The sequence below is a fragment of the Dromaius novaehollandiae genome, chromosome 1 (assembly GCF_036370855.1).
Source record: "Dromaius novaehollandiae isolate bDroNov1 chromosome 1, bDroNov1.hap1, whole genome shotgun sequence".
Lineage (NCBI taxonomy): Eukaryota > Metazoa > Chordata > Aves > Casuariiformes > Dromaiidae > Dromaius > Dromaius novaehollandiae.
This window is the reverse complement of record NC_088098.1, coordinates 2905345-2926341: the sequence shown is the minus strand read 5'-3', so window position 1 is coordinate 2926341 and position 20997 is coordinate 2905345. Positions and strand designations below refer to the sequence as shown.

Sequence of the window (20997 nt, the reverse complement as noted above, 5' to 3'; positions counted from 1 at the left end):
TTGAGAAAGCAGATTTTTTTTTTTTGTTTTTTTTCCAGTCAGCGATCGATGGAAAGGAGACATGGTACAACCACCACATTAATACAGGAAACTTCAAACCCTTGGACGTGCCAGCGTGCACCGGCTTCATGCACTAATGGAAAAGCCCGTGTGCATAGCGCATGATTTCGCTCATGCGCAGCTCTGAGCAGTGTGCCGTAGTGCAGCTGCTGATTGCCCCAACGTTTAATAATGCATCTTCTAGGACATCATCCCTGACAGATTCCTTTCACAGGTGAGAAACTAAAGCACAGAAGCCAGAGATACGGCCAGTCCTTTAGTCCAAAGCAAGTTCACTGTAGCTTATTAGCTCTGGATGTACCTGATCTACTTGAAAATGGATAACAGCTCTTTTTTTTTTTTAAAGCAGCACAGAACTCAGCCTTGACAAACTGTTCAAATATTTACTAGGGTTTCTGGCAGATTTTGAGAAGCACATTGAACTTAATGGGGCCAGTGTCCACTTGGGAACATCACTAATCACCGTAAGACCAGAGAAGGAATGAAGTGATTTGCCCTGGGACACGCCAGTCTGTGGTACAGCACAGTCTTGAACCATGTATGCTTCAGCCCCAGAAACTCTGTTCCCATGATGTACCTTGACAGAGGAGTGACCAAGACCATCTGCAATAGAGTCACCGCAGACAGACCAAGAACAACATTCCCAAGTCAAGATTTCTACTGCTTCTGAGGTGTGAGGAATGCATTTCTTATGGCTTGCTCAGTTTTCAGGCCTTATTAAACAAAAAAACCCCAACCTCCTCTCCCCCACAAACTCAAGGAAATTACAGTGTTGTATTAGTGTCTTCATTTAAAAGAAAGAAATTGCGGTCAATCATCTGGCCAGCAATTACATGGGTACAAGTGTCCACAGAAGTCTGTACAAAGACAAAAAAGCCAATGTAATATTGTACTAGAGCCATGCTTGTGGCTACCCACTAGCATTACTTGACCTAATTGTCGTTGCTGACAGACATATATTTTTATACTTTAAAAATCTAACCTAGTCTTATTTGGCTCAGAGCTGAGTTTGTTCTGCTTTTAATGGCAATGTTGGTTTGAGAGTTGGACATTGACCCCAAAAGTGGGATACTGGGGTCTGACACGTCAGTGCTGCTCAAACTTCGGGTTTTCAATTATAATTTCAATTAATGTTTGAAGAGGAAGATGGACTAAAGGTGGTGGGGAGATGGTGGAAAGAAAGTTTTTCCATCTATCTTTCCAAATTATCAGGGTTGAAGGCTATGAAGGGGAGAGGCTAACCTCTCCTCCACACCTAACCCAAAAGGCAAGGAACAAGCAGGATGGCCTAAGGAGAACGGAAGACGGTAGAAGGAGTTTCAAAAACCTGTGAAAGTCTACTGGAAAATAGTTTATTAGCTTTCTGTGGGAAGATACTAAAATACTAACTATGCCTGTCACCCCTTATTGCAGCTTGCAAGATAGAGATCAGGGTTTTACGCCTACTTTTCCATGCATTTCCTGGGAAAAGTTAGGCCACTTAAAATAACTTCTCATTTTCTTCACTTTTTAAAGAAAAGAAGATCTATTTATTGAGATCTGTCCTTAAAATGAGTTAGCTGCAAAATGTGTACGCAATAATTTGCATCAGTAGGCTTTTAATCAAAGCCTGGCAAGTTTACCTCCATTCTCACTAACGGATGCAACTATCTTCGTTCATGCACATTTTTGAGAGGAAACCAATTATGCCACTGACTTACCTTCTCCACGTGTCCGGTTCCCAGAGCTAACAACCCTCTGATACTATTCAAGGAAAAAGAGAGGGGCTAGTTTGTATCCAAGTGATTGGAGTGAGGTCTGTGAGTTCAAAGTGAAATATGCTATTCAATACCATATAAGCCCATTCACAGTCAAAGACCGAATTAGGAAATGCACAAAACGTGTTATGAATCCTAGCGGCTCTTTGCAGAGAACCAGTTAATTTAAGATGTTAGACATTTTATCTGTGCTTTTGGGAAGTGGACTGGCATTAAAATGACAACCACAATCTCCTTTGGAAAATATCTATGTTTACGTTGCTGCTTACAGTCCAACAACCTGTTATAAATACTATTTAGAGAATTACTGTAATTCCACAGCATCTTTGAGTCTGAATCCTGTGTGCATGCATATGTGTGCATGACATGTTTAAATCTGTAACATTTAGGAGACAAAATGTGTTTTTTGCTTTGAAGAGTGCTACACTACCACCTAACCAGCGCCTTAATACATCCAGACTTGAAATCATAGTAGCCAGTCTATATTACGTAAACACTTCCAGGGAAAGAAAAAGAAAATCAGCATGTCCTGGAGTATAAACATAGTTTCTGCTAAGAATGAAAAAAAAAAAAAGAAATTTTGCAACAGATTGTGTCTTCCTGATACAGTTTGTCACGTTTTTTCAGGAAATATCACTCTCCTATATGAAGAACTCCAGCATTTTGAAAGCGAAGAGAAAGTCTGAGATGCTTAAAAAGAAATCACTAACTGAACTGAGTGGGACGCAGTGGTAGCAGCTACTTCCTAAATATATTTATGAATCAAAGTGAGTTGTCGTTGGGGTGAGACAGAGTAAGTGACAATTTGCAGTGGATCTGGATACTGGGGTTTATTTAAGAACTGACAAGATGTGATTTTACCCTACTCGATTATCCCACAAGCTCACCCCACCAGTGCTATGGTCACGACATCTCAACCTCCCTCTGCGCTGGGAGGTCGCTGGTGGTTGGGAAATGTTGGACAGAAAGTCACGCTGGTTGGCGACTCGCACTTACCCACCTCGGGCATCCCTGGATGAGGTCCCCAGGCATCCCCCGGCATTCGCTTCCACCCACTCCCTGGTGTCCAGGATCTTCCCCCACACCCTGGCTCTTTCCTCCAGCTGGGATCTTCTCCTTCTTCTTTCTGGGTCTCCTCGTCCTCTCCAAGATCACTTCTTCCCAAGAACCCGTCTTTTCAGCCTCCTTTCTGAGCCCCCAAACCTCTCATTTTCCCAGATAAAATAGTCTATGCACAAAAGCACAGCGTGTGATTGGTGGTTCTCTCTCATTTCTCTTTATTAATTGGAGGATTTAGGACACATCACTTTTCTTTAGTCCAGGTGCTACCAAAGTTTACAACCGGCCCGTAACCTGTCGCATTAGCAAGTAGCGGGCCTGTGCTCGACAGTTCACAAGTTCAGTTCTGGACATGGGCCCTGCACACCTCAATTACCTGGCGCCTTTTCTCCTTCATGATTTTTCACGCTTACCTGCCTCATTACAAAGTCACCTGCTTTGGAGCAGGATGAGAAAATCAACTTTGTGTATAAATATGACACTTTTGTACTGAGTATATGCACACTGATAAGGATGTTGCTCTCCATTATTTTTTTATTAAGAGGTGTAAGGCAGGCACTAGTCTACTGATTTATGTGTATCAGTAACTTTCCTTCTGTTTAATAACCTGTTGAGTTGCTGCTACATTTCATGAGAAGCCCCACAAGGCAGCAAGCATGAGCTCATAAACTAGATCCATCCCTGCCCACCCCACCCCCCAAAATACCAAACACATCTAATCATGCCCACAAATATTAGCTTTAGCCTTATGTAAGCCTCGAATGAGCACACAAATCTTACTATCACCATCTGAAGTCTAAAAAGTTGGCAAGGTTCCCAAGTAAACCACTGCGATTTTGGAGAACACCAGGAAATTCAAGCGAAGCGGGAGAACTCAGCCTGCCCCAAACAAGCAAACACGATCCTTTGCCAAGCAAAAGTTCACAGGAAAGTTAAATGCAGTATCAGAAACAATTGTGATTCATGGAGGACAAGTGATAAGTGAGAGTCAAAAACCCAATGAAAGCATACCTCCCCAAACTAGGGATCCATTTCCAAATACTCAATATGCCAGCATGCAATCCAATCACCAACACATTTTGGAGTCAACAACACTTAAAGACAGCTAGTACCTTGAAGGAGATGCCTGCCACAAGAAAGCACTTAAAAAATTCCCAATGTCTCAATTTTGGACAGCGAGGATCCAAAAAATCCAGTGCTCAGGCTAGTTGCAGGCAAGAGGCCAGGCTTGTTCAGGAACTCAAATTCCAAATAACTGAGAGCACAATGGATTTTTGAAACACTAGCCATCACTTTTCCTGGCTCATTGAGTGCCAGCAAGCAAGAAGATCATTTGAAAACTTGGCCATAGACCTCTAATTTTCATTTTGTTTCTTTTAAACAAATAGTTCAGCCTAACGATCTCCAGGACAAACACAGCTAAACAAAAAAAGATTCCCTCCCAGCACTATGCTATTATACAGGCCTTTGGTTTGGCTGGGGCTCTCCTTAGACAAATAAAAACATAAATACATTGTCTTCACACATCATCTGGGGCCATGCAACTAAGATTGATTAGTACTGGTATGAAGTCTTAAAAATAACAGATCTTCAAAACTGTTAGCCATAAACATGAGGATTGAAAAGAACTGAAGTTAAACTGTTTTAAGTGACCTCCAGTCTTTCCCTGAAGTACACCGCCAGAAACCCTTGGGAGCTGAGATCTTCTAGGGAAGCTGGACAGGACTTCTGCTCAGTTTCTACCGTGGGGATTTTAGAGTGCCATGAGAATTTCAGTCAGAAACAGGACCGATGCTTCCAGTTTGAATTAGGAAATGTTTTAATGCAAAATAGTCCAAACGAAGGGGAAAATAAAAATATCACAGCTGAAGCAGAAGTGACCATCTGGTCTGAAGTCCTCTTGAAATTTAGGGAAATCATTTCAGTTGCCTTACATGGCTAGAAATCTTAGCAGGGTTCCTGTTCAGGAAACTCATGGACAGTCCAAGACTGACAACCTCAAAAGAAACATACGTCGCAAAGTGAGTCCAAAGCTTGTGTAATAAACTCAAAGAGGGAGAGGAAAAAAAAAACCCTATGTGATTTTATATAAAAAACATGTTTCATGCATTTTTGCCTTCTGACTGAAGCATATTCTGTTGACCTTAAAAATATTCGTGTATGTGTGTGTGTGTGTGTTTTCCCCACAAGTTATAAACTTGAAATCCCCATTCACCTTAGCATCTTTCCAGGAGCCAAGGAACTTTATAACTACAAAAAATAGCAACATTGGATTCATTACTTTTACTCCTAAAGGTTCCCCCACACTGGAGTGATGGGCAACGCCATAATTCCCAATGTTAGGGATATCAAACTCATAATGAAGGAGCCTAGGTTATTACTCCTGTTTTTTTCCACATTGACAACGCTGCAGGGAAAATTAAGTTTCATGTTATATATTGCTGCTCTTCTCAGCTAAAACAGGAATTTTGAGATGTGCAATTTTTTTTTTTTTATTAATCATGTTTTTATATAGGTTTGGTTCTTTTGGAAGGCAAAAGTTTGCATTTTTTTCCACAGGAGGGGAAGAGGGAATGCTCAAAAGCAGCTCTTTGGCCAAGAAAGAACATAACTGTGCAAAGCAGCAGAGTTTATTGGCATAATTAAGCTAAGGACCATTCCTGAGATTTGATTCAGTTCATCACAAGTCTAAGAGTCACTCGAAGGTTCAACGCAGTCCTTGATGCTTGTGTAACTGAACTCCTGAAATTTGATGTTTGTGTAGCTAAACTGACTGTTGTCGGTTTCAAAATGAAATAAAGGTAATGGTCCCTTCCGCCTGCTAGCAAACAGATGTGTAACTATGGTCACATGTGTTAGCTTAATCCCTCCCAGCTTTTTCAGGCTTCTTGGCCAGTTTCCGTGACACTAACTGTCTAAAGTTTCATGATAAAAGGCAGTCAGGTAAAGGCAGAGATCCTCTTAAATGTGGCCCTTCAGAAAGGGCTGTTTTTAATTAGAAACAGCAACAACAGAAATACTAAGAAGTCCCAAACCCAAGAAAACTGCCACAAGCTGCATGGGAGAGCTACAAATGTCCCAGTCTGATCTTGAATCTCATTCAACATAAGAGAATTCAACCAAGACACGAAATTCAGAGGAAATCAGATTTCAAGGGGTCCAGCTCTTCTAGAATATTTTTTTTCATACTTCAGACTGAAAGATATCATAGATGAAAAATAACTTAGAATTCCAAACGAATAAAGCTTTGATATTAAAAAAAAATCACAGTTGAACATACCGATCCTTCCACAGAAGAGAAGATTAAATGAAAATCGAAACTGGTCCAAGTTGTGTCAGGGCTAACTATGCGTGTAAGGCAATTCTCCATCTCTGTATTTTCAGGTAGGTTTTCCACCTTCAGAAAGTTTGCATCGCAATGCACAAAAGATCATATGATCTTGAAGTCTTCAGCACCCCATCCTTTCTGGTCAGTCTAATCAAAATGCTCTCCCTCAGGGATATGTCTGAATTTATCTTTGATCACCACTGCATGGAGCTCCCAGGAATTAAATGAGAATCTTGTTACATTAAAACAAAGTTGTTTATAATCAACCAGGCACAAGCTGTTGGTATGGCTAGCTGCCACACAAATCAAGGTTAAAACAGAACAGGCTTACAGCCGAAATACAACTAATATGACATTATTCTTTCAGACATTTGGTTAGGCTGACAAATTTGTAACTCCATAATTTACACGGCGTCCCCATGACATGTGGCAGTGGTGCTATTGTGTATGGAGATTTTTATCATGGGAAGGAGGGGGAGGAAATCTGCATTTTCCTAATGCAAATCTTCCCCATAACAATTTAGGAACGCATGCTGGCTTGCTAAAGGATACAATTTACCTATCTGCAAGTACACGAAGTTCAAACGGCTATGGATAATTATTTTAATGCAATGCAAAACTAGCCTGCGGAACTCCTTGGCACAGAAGGTGGTTAAGATATCACATATAAAACTTTTCTTTAAAAGTATATTCTTTAATAAGACACCACAAAAGCCTTGAAGGATTTGCTCTGTCTTTTGGCTTGTGCATTGCATCAATGAAAGAAATACAGCTAGAATTCAGTATTATGAAAGAAAATTCAATTAGTGGAATTTTAACACTCTCATATGACACAGGAATTGTCTCATGGGATCTGAACAGTAGTTTTTTTTATATGACCTTCCCCCAGCAGGTACCAAAAAAGCCTACATAGATATGCCCTAATAAGGAATGAATCTTCCCAACCTCGGACAGTAGCTGGCCAAAGTGTGAGGACTTATATTCTTCCCCATCCATTTTAATTCTATCTAACAGTAGATATTTTCTTCATCCTTATAAATCCCTTTTTTCAGTTCGAAGCATTTGCCACCATGGTCTCTTCTGGCACAGCAGTCTACAAGCAAGCTGTCACACTGGTTATCAGTCTCAAATCTCTTGCCAGGCTTTTTTTTCTTTCTTTGTATAATGACAAAATTCAAGTGACAAAAGCCTAAACCCCCATTTCCGAGAAGTGCTTTCTACCCTGCAGAGCTCTTTGCCTCCCTAAATAAACATTCCTCATAAGGAAGTCCTTCTACGTCTGAAATTATTAGCTAACGATCTCTGGAAGCCCTCTGTCAAAGCCTATCTTTATCATCTTCTTCAAGGAATTCAGAATTGGCTGCTACTGCTGAAAGGGTATGAGGACACCATATATAGGTAACTGCTCTGTTCCAGAAGCTCACATCTTTAAAAAAAAAAAAAAAAAACAATCCATACCGATGATACAGCTTCCTCCCTGCAAAGCTGGTTTTATTTGATAGCACCAGACTAAGCTTCCAGCCTGCAAAGAATTAAGACATGCCCAACCTTCTGCTGCTGAACAAGTTCTGCTTTCCCATCCCACTTCCACCATGTAGATTTGTGCAAACTTCCTGTGTGGTCTGACTGCTTTTGGGTATTATAAGAATAAATGGGGAAAAAAAAAAAAAAAAAAAAATGAGGAGCTCACTCTTTTCTCCAAATTGCCGTGTTCTGCGATGTTGCAGCCTGGAGTCCAGCACTGTTTCACATCCAAAGCACAAGCTCACCATATACATGGCTTGTTTTTAGTAAATGGAGCTTGGTTTTTCCTCCATGGTTACTATTTTCATAGTATCTACTTAACTTTAATCCATACCCTGTATTTCCAGTATTCAAGATACAGGCCTGTAATAAGTAATAACGAGCAGAAAATTTATTAGGAAAACAGGGCAATTAATTAGTACAAAAAGATTAATCCAGCTACACAGTACAGTCACAGTAAGTTTCTGTATACTACAGGACATTGTGCTTTTAAGTTGGGGTTTTTTTCAGTTCTCTTTTAAAAAGAATGATTACGGTGTTTGCTATCTGCCAATTTACTCCTGTCTTTTCTTTGGACTTCCCCCTTCTATGATGCCCACCAGTAAACATCTGTAACTGCAGCAAAAATACTTATGGCAATATTAGCTTCTTCTCTGCCCGGAGTTAGGATAAAATTGGCCCTGCACCTGTGGCTTCATCTATGCTCTTTCCCTGTTTCTTCTACCCAGTCATGCCACCTTGCCTGAACACGTGCTCTCTTTGTGGTGGATCAAAGTCCTTGTGCTATTTTGTCACTGGAGGAATAATCACCTATTTTTGGCTGTTGGATGCTCTGCTGCTCAAGGCTATACAGTATCTACAGATAATAATTACAGAAGAAAGAATATAAAGTGCAGCAACTGCATCCCAGACATATCAGTAGAAAAACCTCAGACTGTAATTCATTATAGAAAATATTGTTAGAGAAGGTACTTTTAAATTAAGGGACCTCTTAGTCAGTAAAAGAGTAACTTTCTTTTTCTTGAGCTGTGGGAGGAAAAGCTATGATTGAGACTACTTTTAAATTCTTCTTATGAAAAGAGAAGATACAAGAGAGAAGATACAGGAGAAGACCTCAGCGTCTTGATTTAAAATAGTGATCTAGCCAGCTTTGAGGCATCACCTAGCAGCAAATTTCACTCAGAAGAGCTGCTTACATGATGTGAATTCTCATTAATGGCAGATTTTATGAATTGTGGGGCAAACAGAGCAACGTCCTGCCCACAGATGTGGCTACAACTCTGCGTACTCCATGTTCACATCTGCCTACTCTAAGAGCGGTCCCAGAGCTACAGTTGGGAACAAAGTTGGCCTGGGTTAAAGACATAAACTGCTTATGCAGGAATAAATAAAGAAATAAGTCTTGGATGTAACAAATCATGAAACTTTGGGGCAAAATGCTAGTGAAAAACTGTGATATGGCAAGGTCTGCTACTTTCCAACCATTTCAAGCTGGTGTGCGATTCATATACTTGGCTTAACAGCCTGTCTACAACCCAGATGTCGTAGGTTTAGGTCTGTTAACAGATTATGCCCAAGTTATTAGCCTGCTTGAATGCTCACTAAAAGAGCAAAGAGCTATGTCATCTGTTTCTTTAGATATGGAAAAAAAAAGACTAGAAAATTAAAACATAATGTAGTGTTACTCCCGAGAGCTTTTTAGAGTCTAGACTTCAGACATAGTAAAACTGGACTTTGGCAAACTGGAAGTAATTCACAGAGTAAGTGCTCTGACCAAGACACTTCTGCCCTTAGATCCAGAAGCTTTCGGTATAAAAAATCTGTAAAGACCGTAAAAAAGGCATAAAGTTTTCCGCCAAACATGTGGGGACCAACTGTCCAGTACTCTAGCAATTCAGCAGGTCTTGCTCAGTGGAACTTTGCCCGTTCACAGCAGCTACAATCTAACCCCAAAATTCCCATAAAAGACTCTGCCAAAGATTCCCGTTAAAGTCAATAAAAGCTTGTATCAGTGTTTAAATACTGATCTCCATATCAGCCCATCTGAGACCTTTAATACCCCCTTCCAAGCTCATAATTCTTCTGAGGGCTCAGGCTACATAAATCCTTTATTTTGGCATGTCCAGCAGAAAACTTGACCCTGGTAAGCAGCATTTTACAACTCTTGCCAAGACCTGTTTTTCCAGTATGGGGGAAGTCCAAGGGCTACAGCAAAACCCACCAGGTTCAGCAGTGCCAGCTACCGGGGGGCACTCAAATGTTTCACTGAGAACACATGGGGATGTCCAGAAAGGATGTCCAGGAGAAATGCCAAGTTAGCAAATGCAGCCAGCAACTCCATGAGCATGGCACATAAATCCGGGCTCAAACATATAATAACGATCATGCGTCCAGTACTTCTTTTCTTGAAGAAGTCACGCAGAATGCCCCGGCAACCTAGACTAGATACCACCTCTGGGTAACACTGCTTAAAGCAAAGATTAGTCTTAGGAGTTGGAGAAGTGATCTAACTCCATCCTAAAAATGCTTGAAGGTAAATTTAGTTTCCATTTACAGAACCAGATAGTCTCAACCTGAAATCTGCCAGTGCCAGGACGAGCATAACAGGAGTGCTCTGGTGTCATGCACGGATTAATTTGCACATTTATAACCTATTCTGCACGTGGAAAGACTATTAGGTTAACATGTTTCTCAGAGCTGGAATGCCCACAGCTATAAAGACTCTCATTTGAAGTCCCTGCTATGATATATCACTGTTTTCTTTGGGACCTGGAAACCCAAGAACCCTATTTAAAACTACAAGTCCTAAAACCAAAGAAAAAAACCCTCCCTGCCACCGCCCTCAAGCTGAAAACTGAAGTTTTCCTCAGCCTTTCCCTAATATCGTACAAATTCTTGGGTGGAATACACTTACTCAAACCCTTCCAAATCATACTCAGATTTCCAACCCAAACTAAGTTCTGGCTCCACTGATTTACTAATCTAATATGATAAATGTAGTCTGCAGTTCAACTATGTTAAATTCTAGAAGCAGTCTTCCACTACAGAAGACTTCAGCAAAGTTACTCGAACAAGAAAATTAAATTTCTATCAGGTGGGAATTATCTGCATGTATAAAGTACTTTCTGAGGATAATCAGCTACAGGCTATGTAATGTGACATCCAAAAAAAAAAGAAGTCTAGCACACCTGACACAAGAGATTTTTCCAATAATCTGAAATCCACTCATTCAACAAAAGAGAGAGACAGACAATTATGATAAACACAGGATCCTCCCAATATTTCTGCCTTTATAACACCTGCAGTTTTATATCTCGGTTGGAAAAAGAAGAAGAAGGAAAAAAAAATCAGTATTTGCAGATAAACAGGATTCCAGAAAGAAAACTGATGCATTAATATCAGCTTGGGACAGATTCAAGAACAAGTAACCCATAATGAATTGTCAGAACAAACTCTGCATGCCAGGGATGCATGGACTTTCCCAGATGAAGAAAAAAAACCCAAACAAAAAACTATGGAACCTCTTCCATTTGTGACGAAAAATCTCGGTATTTGTGGAGAAGGTGAAACAATCACAATCAGGAAAAAAGCATCTGAGAAAATTACACAGAAATGCAATTCATAGGAGATTTTATTACTGAAAATTAGTGTATGTTGGTAGCAGCATGCTCAGCAGCTCATGTAAAAGAGATTGGATGGCAGGTTAATTTAGGTTATGCTAAGAATTTCTGTAATGCCAGAAAGCAAATATATTTCAGAGCTCATAAAAATCCAAGTTTTAAATGGCTGTGCTCTCAAAAAGAGAGCCCAGCAATTAAGCATAGGTACAATTCTCAATATAGCAACTACTGTTTTGTTTTGTTTTTGATGTATTTCTTAGAAACAAGAGCACAATCCTGATCCCAATCCGTAGAAAATCCTCAGGAGGAAGCCGGAGCGCTCCCATCAGTGCGGGAGAGCCTGCGGATCTCCCTGGCCTCCCCTTGCCCCATGCCGGGGACGGCGTCGGGTGCAGGACCTTGAGGCTAGCGTGGGGTGCAGAAGGTCCTTCATGCCTCTCTCCTGACTGAGGCAATGCTGCAATAATACCTGCTAAAACAGTTTCACCCTACTCTAATCACATCCTAATGCAGCGACCACTGGGATACACCACCAAGGACTGAGAAAACACCACGTGCCACAGGCGACATGAAGGTGGTGAAACACACATTTCAACGGGGGTGGTGCAAGGGGAAAGAAATGTAGAATAATGAAGGAAAGCAAGGAATAAACCTATGAAAAAGAGTTATTCAAATGTGCAGCTACGAGACCAGAAATTAGCAGGTATGCAGAGAAGGAACTGCATCCCAAAGGAGGGACTAGGCTTAGAGAGGGAGCTGATAAAGCATAGCAGCCAGTATAACTGCGCTTACAAATTGTTAGAAAGAGTTACTGGGAAAGAAAAACAAAAAGCATCTCTCTCACTCACAGCTAAGCAATTTGCCACTGGGTACACTTCAGCCAGAGCATTCGGTTCTGGATACCAGGCTTCAGCCAACTTCAGACTAGGAACTACTTGGGAAAGCAGCTGGTGCATGCGAGAAATTAGAGTGAATATCTGCGGAAGTCCCTTGCAAAGGCAAATGCGCTGATGAATGGTTTTCAGTAAACCAGCAAGGAATGACTTGTTCTCAAAAGAGGTGAATTCTGGTTTCATTTAAGGAAATTATTTTTTATTATGGGGGGCACCAGCAAGCCCCCGTGCAGTTATGGCTTCTATGCAGACCATGAAGAGCCTCTACAGCCATGAAAAACTTATAATCAAAGTCGATAAGACAGGTATTATTGACTCCATTTTTACAATTGGGAACTGAGGCAAGCAGAGATTAAGTGAATCATTCAAACTCACTCAAAGCTTGGGAAAAGCTTGAAATTGCACCCTTATTTCTCAAGGCTCAGTGCAATGCTTCCACTGCAGGGTTACCTTTGCTTTCTACAGGCAACTTCCTCCTTACTCCCATTCCACTCAATGCACAAGTAGACAAAGCTTAAAATTTGCAATGGGTTAGTTACGAAACAGCTGCGAAGATCTGCAAAAGCTCATGAGGACCCTAAATTACCTGGGAGATGAAATGACAGAAAGTCAAGATGGGTAGAGTGAGGGCAATAGGAAAGAATCTTCCTGATTTTACCCAAATCCTGCAACATATGCGTGAGTGTAACCGGGTGGGACTAATCACCACCAGTCAGGAATGAAATTTTGAAGTACTAACAGATGCAGAAGCAGCACCCCCTACAATCCCATCAAAGCAACAAATCTGAACTTGGTGCCTGAATGTTAGGAATTGCTAGAGAGCAAAAGGGGAAACAACACATGTACAGTATCGCCGTAGAAATTCCAGATGCATTCATATTTTTAATACCTGTTCCCTTCCCTCTCCTTTTAAAAAGGCTACTGTAGACCAGAGAAAAGGTTCAGAGAAGGACAAACAACATGATCGAAGGTCTCAATCTTATCTCCATCTGAGGAAAGATTCAACATGGAAAGACTCCTTGGTCTGCAAAAGAAATTACAGAGGGGCTAGAGTGGAAGGTTTAGATTCATGAATTACATGGAGAATATGAATAACCTTTTTTCTTCCTCTCTATCTATTGCCAGTACAGGGACTAGAGGGAACAAATACCACACAGCCCAACATACAGATGGCAAGGCAAAACCACACCTAAGAGCAGCCCTTCCTGCACACTGCTTGGGTAGCAGAGATGCAACCAGCATGTCAAACCTCACAACTTCTCTGCAAGATGTTGTGGATGAGCAAAGTCTATATGGGCTGAAAGATGTAACTGCAAAACAAACCAGACAAACCCATGGAGGAAGCATTAATCAAGAAAGGGAAGTTATTTCTGGCACAGGAAGTCCCTGCACTGCAAATTGCTGGAGGCCAGGAGAGCATTGCTACACATTTGCCATCTTACTTCCTTGCTGGGCACGTGTAATGCTGCTGCAGTAACTTGGTGCTACCTGCTTTAGTGGTTAGGGTAATTTAAACAGGGAAAGGAACATAGCGGCAGCGGCAGGGTAAACCTCTTTGTGCAACAACGTTCACTGGAATTGGATGGCTAAATCCCCTATAAAGCACCTGGAAGATTTAACAACTCGTGTCCGAATGAACAAGATGTAATGAGCTTGTGTACAGGCTTGATATGAAAAGGGGATTGTTTTTAGTAAAACGGCAGAGAATAACCGCTTATAGGAAAGAGCGATATTGAATTTTAATCAGGAGAACATAAAGATACAAAGGAAAAACCTGTACAGGCTTAGAAGTGGACTAGATGACTTTCTCAGCCACCAACAATAGATGCTGTAGTGTGTTACATCCTATTCTTCCATATTCTGTTATCTTCACTTTTTCAATCACCCCGTATATCCTGCCTTTATGAGCCAAACCAAGAAAAACTGCCAGTATGGTCCTCCACAAAGTGCAGAGAAAACACAGATACAAAAGATGAAAAAGTGATTAAGAAAAAAGAGAGTAAGAGCTAGCCCAAATTTTTCATCCCAGTATTACTCACTGAAGAGTTACGTGTTTAGATTGAGAGCAGAAGAATACAAACTATGTTTGTTGCCTATATTTTATATATATTAGAACTTCTTCACAATTGTCGTTCCTGCTGGTGATTCTCATTTATAGAACTGCTTTGGGCTTTTGTGACCCTCACTAACATGCCGTTAAATGCAATTTATTACATGATATGTATTTTTGAAGGGGTTAACTGGAAAACCCTTCCTTCAATGTGTTTTTGGTTACTATGAGATAAACACACCCTCTTTGCTTACATTTTTTTTTCCAAATGAGCATATTGTGGCAATTATGAGGGAATTCGTACTCTCTGCTGATGGCCAGAATTCCATTATCTGTATTTCATGGTGGTGATGGACTCCAGCACTACGCCCCTCGGCCAAACTTTGGGGGGCTTTTTTTGTTGGGTTTTTTTTTTTTTTTGAGGGTGGAGACAACATTGTTCAGGTCTTCAGAGCAGAGCACATGGTGAACCAGCTGGGTTTTCTTTCCCTTTTTGAGCAGTAGTTCTGTGCTTGGAGTGGACCATGAGTCTTCTCACTTCATTCTTGAGTGCTCAGCTGTAGGGATTGAGCCATCATGGGTGCTCCCCTCATTTTCCCCTAATTTTTAATACCTTGAAGTTGTTTGCCCTGTCTTAATTTGCAGGCAATCATCGAAGGAGGGTGTGGGGAGATGACTCCTTGCCCCACGAAACAAGCCTGAAATTGCTTCTCCTGAACCAACTAGCCAAGCATTAAAGGCACTTTTCCCTTGAAAAGCCAAACTAGTTACAGGCTGCTTTGACAGTGTGGGGTAGGAAAAGACTTCTTAGAGAGAACACTTTAATTGTTACAGGTTGTGTTGGCCCCATCAGAGAGCTCATTTGCTTAGGAAAGGCTGAGCAGGGGCTACTCAGCACATCCAGGAGGTGCGGCCCTCCAGGAGATGTGAGTTGCCCGCTCCAGCCAGCCAGCCGAGCTGAACTGAGCAGCTTAACAGGACTTGTGAAATTCAAGTACTCAGGACACTACAGCAAGCGCCCCTGCTTTACAGCCTTCAGCTTGACCACTAGCTGAAGCGAAAAATCCTGCTCCTCACTCAACTTTCACCTTGGCTTCACTAAGCCAAGTTGGGAACAACTTGTTTGTAGCAACATGGTATAGAAAGGTCACATACTTCTTCCAAAAGGGATGCAAAGGGGTAGAAGGTCTTCCCTGCATAGACACCACAGGCAACTTCTAGTGCTGCATATGGCCTTGTTGGATGCAAAATATGGGAGAGAAGTTCAGCTGGCCGATATGCCCTGTCATGTATGAGGAGCAAAATGAGACCACAGAGATGCAAGAAAAGAGCACGGAAAGTTTTGGACAGGGATTAGAGACATCTCTGGAGGCACGGCTCCTGATCTCTGTACGCCTGACGCACTAGGAGGGCTACGTCCCTGCTCCTGTGTCGCTTTGGAGCCAGGGAAACGGGATTCCTGCTTTCACCGAGGGCTGGCCAAGCGCGGAGCGTTTGTGGATAAATAAGGCTCTGAAGCTTTTTAAAAACAGCTGAAGGTTTGCCAAGCTCTTCTGCCTCCAAGGAGTCCCCCCAACACCGTACTTATGCTAGTCATGCTATGAAGAGCGAGAAGGCATCTATAAGGGAAGGTCAGGCAGAAGCGTGTTAACGTCAGAGCGTGAATGTTATGCTGGGAGCTTCTCTCAGAGGAGACAACGGGAGAAAGAAAGGTCCACGAGAGCTCCAGCAGATTTACTTTCCAATAACTTTAATGTTCAGAACACTGTAAATAAATCCAATGATATCAAACATTCTCTGAAGATTTTTCTTCATTGTTGCCGTTTTATTCTGCACAAGAAGCTTTGCGTTTAGAGCCTGTGATGTCCTCTCCCTCTCGCCCTGATGTCAGCCCAATGGGTGTTAAGACAGTATTGCTACTCTTACTGTCCCAACCCAAACACGGACGCAAGCAAAGGAGGAGGGTTGACACAATATTATATACACACTCCTGTACAATATTGTCATTTATTATATTTGTGTGTTTGTATATATAATTGCTCTGTACATTTCCCTGTGCTTTTATTCAGAGATGCTCCAGCTGGGACATGGGGGCAAATAGGGCAGGTAGGTAGCACCACGGCAGCCCCTGGGATCCCCTGCCCCCAGCAGCTCCCCCCCAATGCAATTATTTTGCCCCCCTTCCATGAAATCTGCCTCCTCCAGCCTTTTCCCAGTTAAGCCAAGTCTCAAAGGGCGAGTGAGTCGCAGGGGGTGCACAGGGAAACAACACTGAGATTTGCCGCCGTAGGACATCGCTCTGGAGCCGGTCTCAGCCTTTACTGCTGCGTTTAGTTTGTGTCTTCAAGAATCGCTTCGTGCCACCCAGGAGAAACACACAGGCCAATTCTCCTATTTCCTGTAAATATTAACTGCAGCCTCCCTTGATACGTGCTGGGGGGAAAACACTTAAAACAGTAAACGCAGAGGCACCAAACTGTGATGCTGGAAACTGGCCTGAAGAGGAGACGCTAAAGTTTGTAAGAAAAGGTCGAAATGGCATTACAGCTTAATCATCACAAGCCATATTAGCTGCATATTGACTTCCAGTGATTTTTTGGACTATCACTTACCGTTTTTTATTGCACACTGCCTTTTCACACCTTTTAACTCTCTGCATCCTGCAGCTGATGTGCACAATGTCCAGTATGCACAGCATTCGCTATATATATATATAAAAAAAATAAGCAGTATGCTTATATATAAATATAAGCAGTATATTCAGAAGAAAGTGTAGAGTAAATTGATTTAATCACCTCATTGACCTACTCTGTCTGTGCAGCTGTAATCTCCAGAAGTCACACTAACTTCACGGAGTTGGGAAACTTCGGTCATACTTTAGGAGGAGCGGAAAGAAAAAAAAAGCCAGGGAAATACCTCTGCTTAAACTGTATAAACATGTCATTTCTCCAAGAAAACAGGATTCTCTCAGAGGGCAGCAGTCCCTCCTGCTTCTCCAATAAACCCAGCTCTGAAGTCCCCTGGGCCATTCCTCAACCCAGTAAAACCCTTGCATCACCTGAGCTGACAAGCAGAGCAATCAGAAGTGTTGGGAAATGATAGAAACTTTGCAGATAAATCCAGGGATGGCAAAGGGAGCGCGGTGAGAGCGCTTTGCTCACGTCCCTGTGCCGCTCCGGTGCCTTTGCAATGGGAGCGTCCCTGGCATGTGCCACCCAAACCTTCCCCTCCACCTGCCCGCCAGCCTTCCTGCGCTTCAAATGCTACAGCCAAGCCAACACCTGCACCAAAGTCTTGGAATTTAAATATCTGAGTGTTATAGTAATTAGCTTGGGGGGGGGGGAAGTACATTATGCTTTTATTTGTACTGACAGTCGTCAGTGATTTAGAAAAAAATAAGAAAAAAAACAACACTAAACTTTGAGTAAAACTGCTACACCAATTCTCACACTGCAGACAAGTGTGAAGTATCTTAGCCCATGTTCCTACACTCAGAAGACGGGCAGAGAAACGTAAAGGTTCAGAAAAAAAGCGATGAAATTCAATGCTCTGCAAATATGATAAAAATTTGACAGCGTAATTAAGCTGTCTGGTTCGGCTTCGGAAGGGTTCAACTCTCCTCTTGCAGCTCAAGACACATTAAGTTCCTTAAAACATTGTAGCAAGAAGCTCAAGTACACTCCAGCATTATAAAAGCAAACAAACAACCCCCCCCCCCCGTCAAATCCCAGCACTTTACTCTTTTTTTAAAAAAACCCCGACATCCTGAACATATTACGTGCAGCCTCATGTTTTGCAAGAGAGTTGAGGGAAATAAGCTTTGCGTTTAACTAATTTCACCAGCTATATTCCCAGATGTTTCACATGCTTTAGTGAAGCTCCTGCAAGCCATCAGCAAACTTTTTGTGTCAGGATTGTCCCTAGGCAAAGCCGGGCAATTAGAGCAGCCTTGAGCCTGGGCATTTAACACAGCGGAGCTTCAAGAGCTGCAGCACTGATCATTTTTCCCCCTGATCTTTTTGTCGGCTCGAATTGCTATTTTTCATTATCAAAAGAAAAAATGCCAGGGTAAAATCAGTAGCAACTTTTAAGTATCCAGCACATGCCTTAGAGGGACAACAAACTGTGTAAGGATTCAGCAACAAAACGAAACCAGCACATTTTTCCTCCTTTTCCCTTCCAGCGTATTTTCCCCTCCCCGATCAAATCTCACGCTGCTTTTTGCTCCTCGAAAGTTTCCCACATATCCCCCTACAAGGCAAAGCGATGAAAGCAGAGAGTTAATCCTTCCGCAGTTTCAACCGGTGCTAGCCCAACTATTAACTTTAATTTGCAGAGCAATCTCTCTTTTGGAAAAAAAAAAAAAAAATCCACACTTTCTCCCTGCACTGTAACACCGAGAAGTATATTTAAAAAATCTCCCTCGGGTCTCTCTAAACATCTGCTTAAAGGTTTTCTTTATCTGAAAGGGCTCTAATTACCAGCAACTCCTCTGCTCCTCAAGCCCAGGGCTCCCATTTCCAGGGTAACTCAAGCGCCGGTAATTTAGGGTAAACCGAAAAAAAAAAAAAAAAGGACTGTACCAAACAGAAGAAAACACAGGCCTACCTTAAAACTTTCCAGCTTTTCAGAGGATCCAAGTCAGAGATTATAGACACCATTGTATTAATAATAATAATTTTGGGGGGAAAAGGGGGGGTGGGAAAAAGCCGACGGAGCGCAAGGAGCAGCGAGCCCGCTCCTCGGGGCGACGGACGGACGGACGGGGCCGGCTCCTTCCCCCTTCCCCGCCCGACGAGCGCCGGGGCCGGCTTCTCCCCACCCCCGAGCCCCGGGGCGGGCGGCGGGGCCGCGCACCCCGCTCTCGCCGCGCTGCGCCGCCCGTCCCCGCGGTGTCGCGGCGCTGCCCTAAAGCGCCCCTCGGCCACGCCGCCCTCCTCGGCGCGCCGTCGGCAGCGGCACGGAGCCGGCTGGGAGCCTTTGGGCTCTGCCAGCAATCATTCACAGCTTAGTGCAAGCTGCAGCCGCCTCCTTTGGGGTGGTTTTTTTCCACCTCCGAGGTTTGCATTTACATCTATATGTATATATATATATATATATATATATTTTTTTTGGAAGGTTGTTGGGGGGGGTCCCTTTTGCCCACTCCGCACAGGTTAGACACTTTTAAAGGAGGGACTTTCAATGCGACTCCTCTACCTCTCTTCCCTCCTCCCTCTGCCCCTCACCCCCCTCTGCCCCAAAAGCAGCTCACAACCTTTTGAATGCAGCATCCTCCCTCTTTTTTTTTAATCTGCTACACTTGTGCACTGAAGCTATGACCAGAAGCGGTCCAATTTATGGCAAGATGGCTATTACGATAGGCTAATAAAAATCCTAATAACGCAAAGGCAGAAGCAGTCCTTTTAGGTATCTGAAAGGGGGAGAGGCGGCGATTTAGTTCCGTTAAATCCGTTTCTTCTTTTTATTGCTACTTGAAAAATAAATAGTAGAGCGTCCCCCCAGCTCACTATGGTGATCTGGAAAGTTGTGTACACTGCTCTGTTGGTGTGTGTTTATTTTGAAAAAAAAAAAACCCCTACATGAGTGGCTTCTTTTGTGTTTTTAGAACACTTTTTGACATTGATTTCCCTGCATTTGAATATTGTGTTTTGTATTTTTTTTCCCCTTGAAATGTTTTCCATTCATCCCGTGAATGACTGGGCCCTCGCCTTGAGCTCCACCAACTCACTGGGATTGCTGGAAAATCCCAAATTAAAATTCTGGAATAAAACCAAAACCGTATCTTAACAAGTGCTCAGCCAGGACCAAACTACCCCAAACGACAGACACTTCCACTTTGCTATTTATACAATTGGCATATGCAGCTAGTTCCTCTCTGCCACCAGTTCTCCCCCCCAAAAAAGTAGTTTAAAGCAGCCTTTGTATATTAAAAAGCAGTAGTGATATGATGGTCACATAACAGTAGTATGTGACCTCAGGCACTCTCAGCAGCGTAATAAAGCATAATAAAGTTTAGAGACTGCTTGAAGTCTTCCCACTTTACGGCTTTAAGCCTCCCACTGCCCCCAAAAGACCTTGGTACCATTTTGTCTGCCAGAGAGCAGCCAGGGGATTGTAGAGCCTGGGCAGATGGAAATGTGAAGGAGGTCGTATCCACCTCCAGACACTTTGGGGGGCAGATGGAAATGTGAAGGAGGTCGTATCCACCTCCAGACACTTTGGGGGCTATGTATTTATTTACCTGCGGTACGTAGGTTGGATGCCTGGCAATGGAAAATGAAATTCAGTGGCCACTTGTCATACATTTCTTTGTGGAGTGGAGGAAATCTTTATTTTTGGCTTTGGAAATAATTTAAAAGAGATTAGGCAGCATCTCTTCCCTCCTTCCCCAAAGAATGTAAACCCCCATTAAATTGGTCCATCACCCACTCGGGGCTGGGGAGAGCATAACTGGTCAGCACAGGCTGTCTGGCCTCTCTCCTCTCTACCTCCCTCTTCCATTCACTTGTTTTAGAGCTATATTCCCATATTTCCCCATGCAAACTTCTCACTGAATATTTCACATCAATGACCAGGCTCAAAATAGCGAAAGCTTCAAGCGACCCGAAAAAAACCTCAAACTGTCCCATCAACTCGTGTCCCTGGGCAAGCCCACTTTGGGTCCTTGTCCCGTTGTGCCTGCTCACTGTCACACCCCCAGATG

General features: G+C 42.6%; 1 protein-coding gene across 2 annotated transcripts in view; it reads right to left on the bottom strand.

Annotated features, from left to right (window-relative positions):
* The window catches only part of CELF2 (CUGBP Elav-like family member 2), a 515386-nt gene that overhangs the window by 318871 nt on the left and 175518 nt on the right, over positions 1 to 20997 (bottom strand). The window contains exon 1 of one of the 2 annotated variants that reach the window (XM_064501618.1): positions 18900 to 19299. The exons of the other annotated variant lie outside the window; for it this stretch is intronic. Within the exon in view, the coding sequence (XP_064357688.1) occupies positions 18900 to 18952 (53 nt within the window). The 5' untranslated portion in view covers positions 18953 to 19299. Of the gene's footprint in view, positions 1 to 18899; positions 19300 to 20997 lie in introns of those variants that run through there. 2 annotated transcript variants of the gene reach the window in all.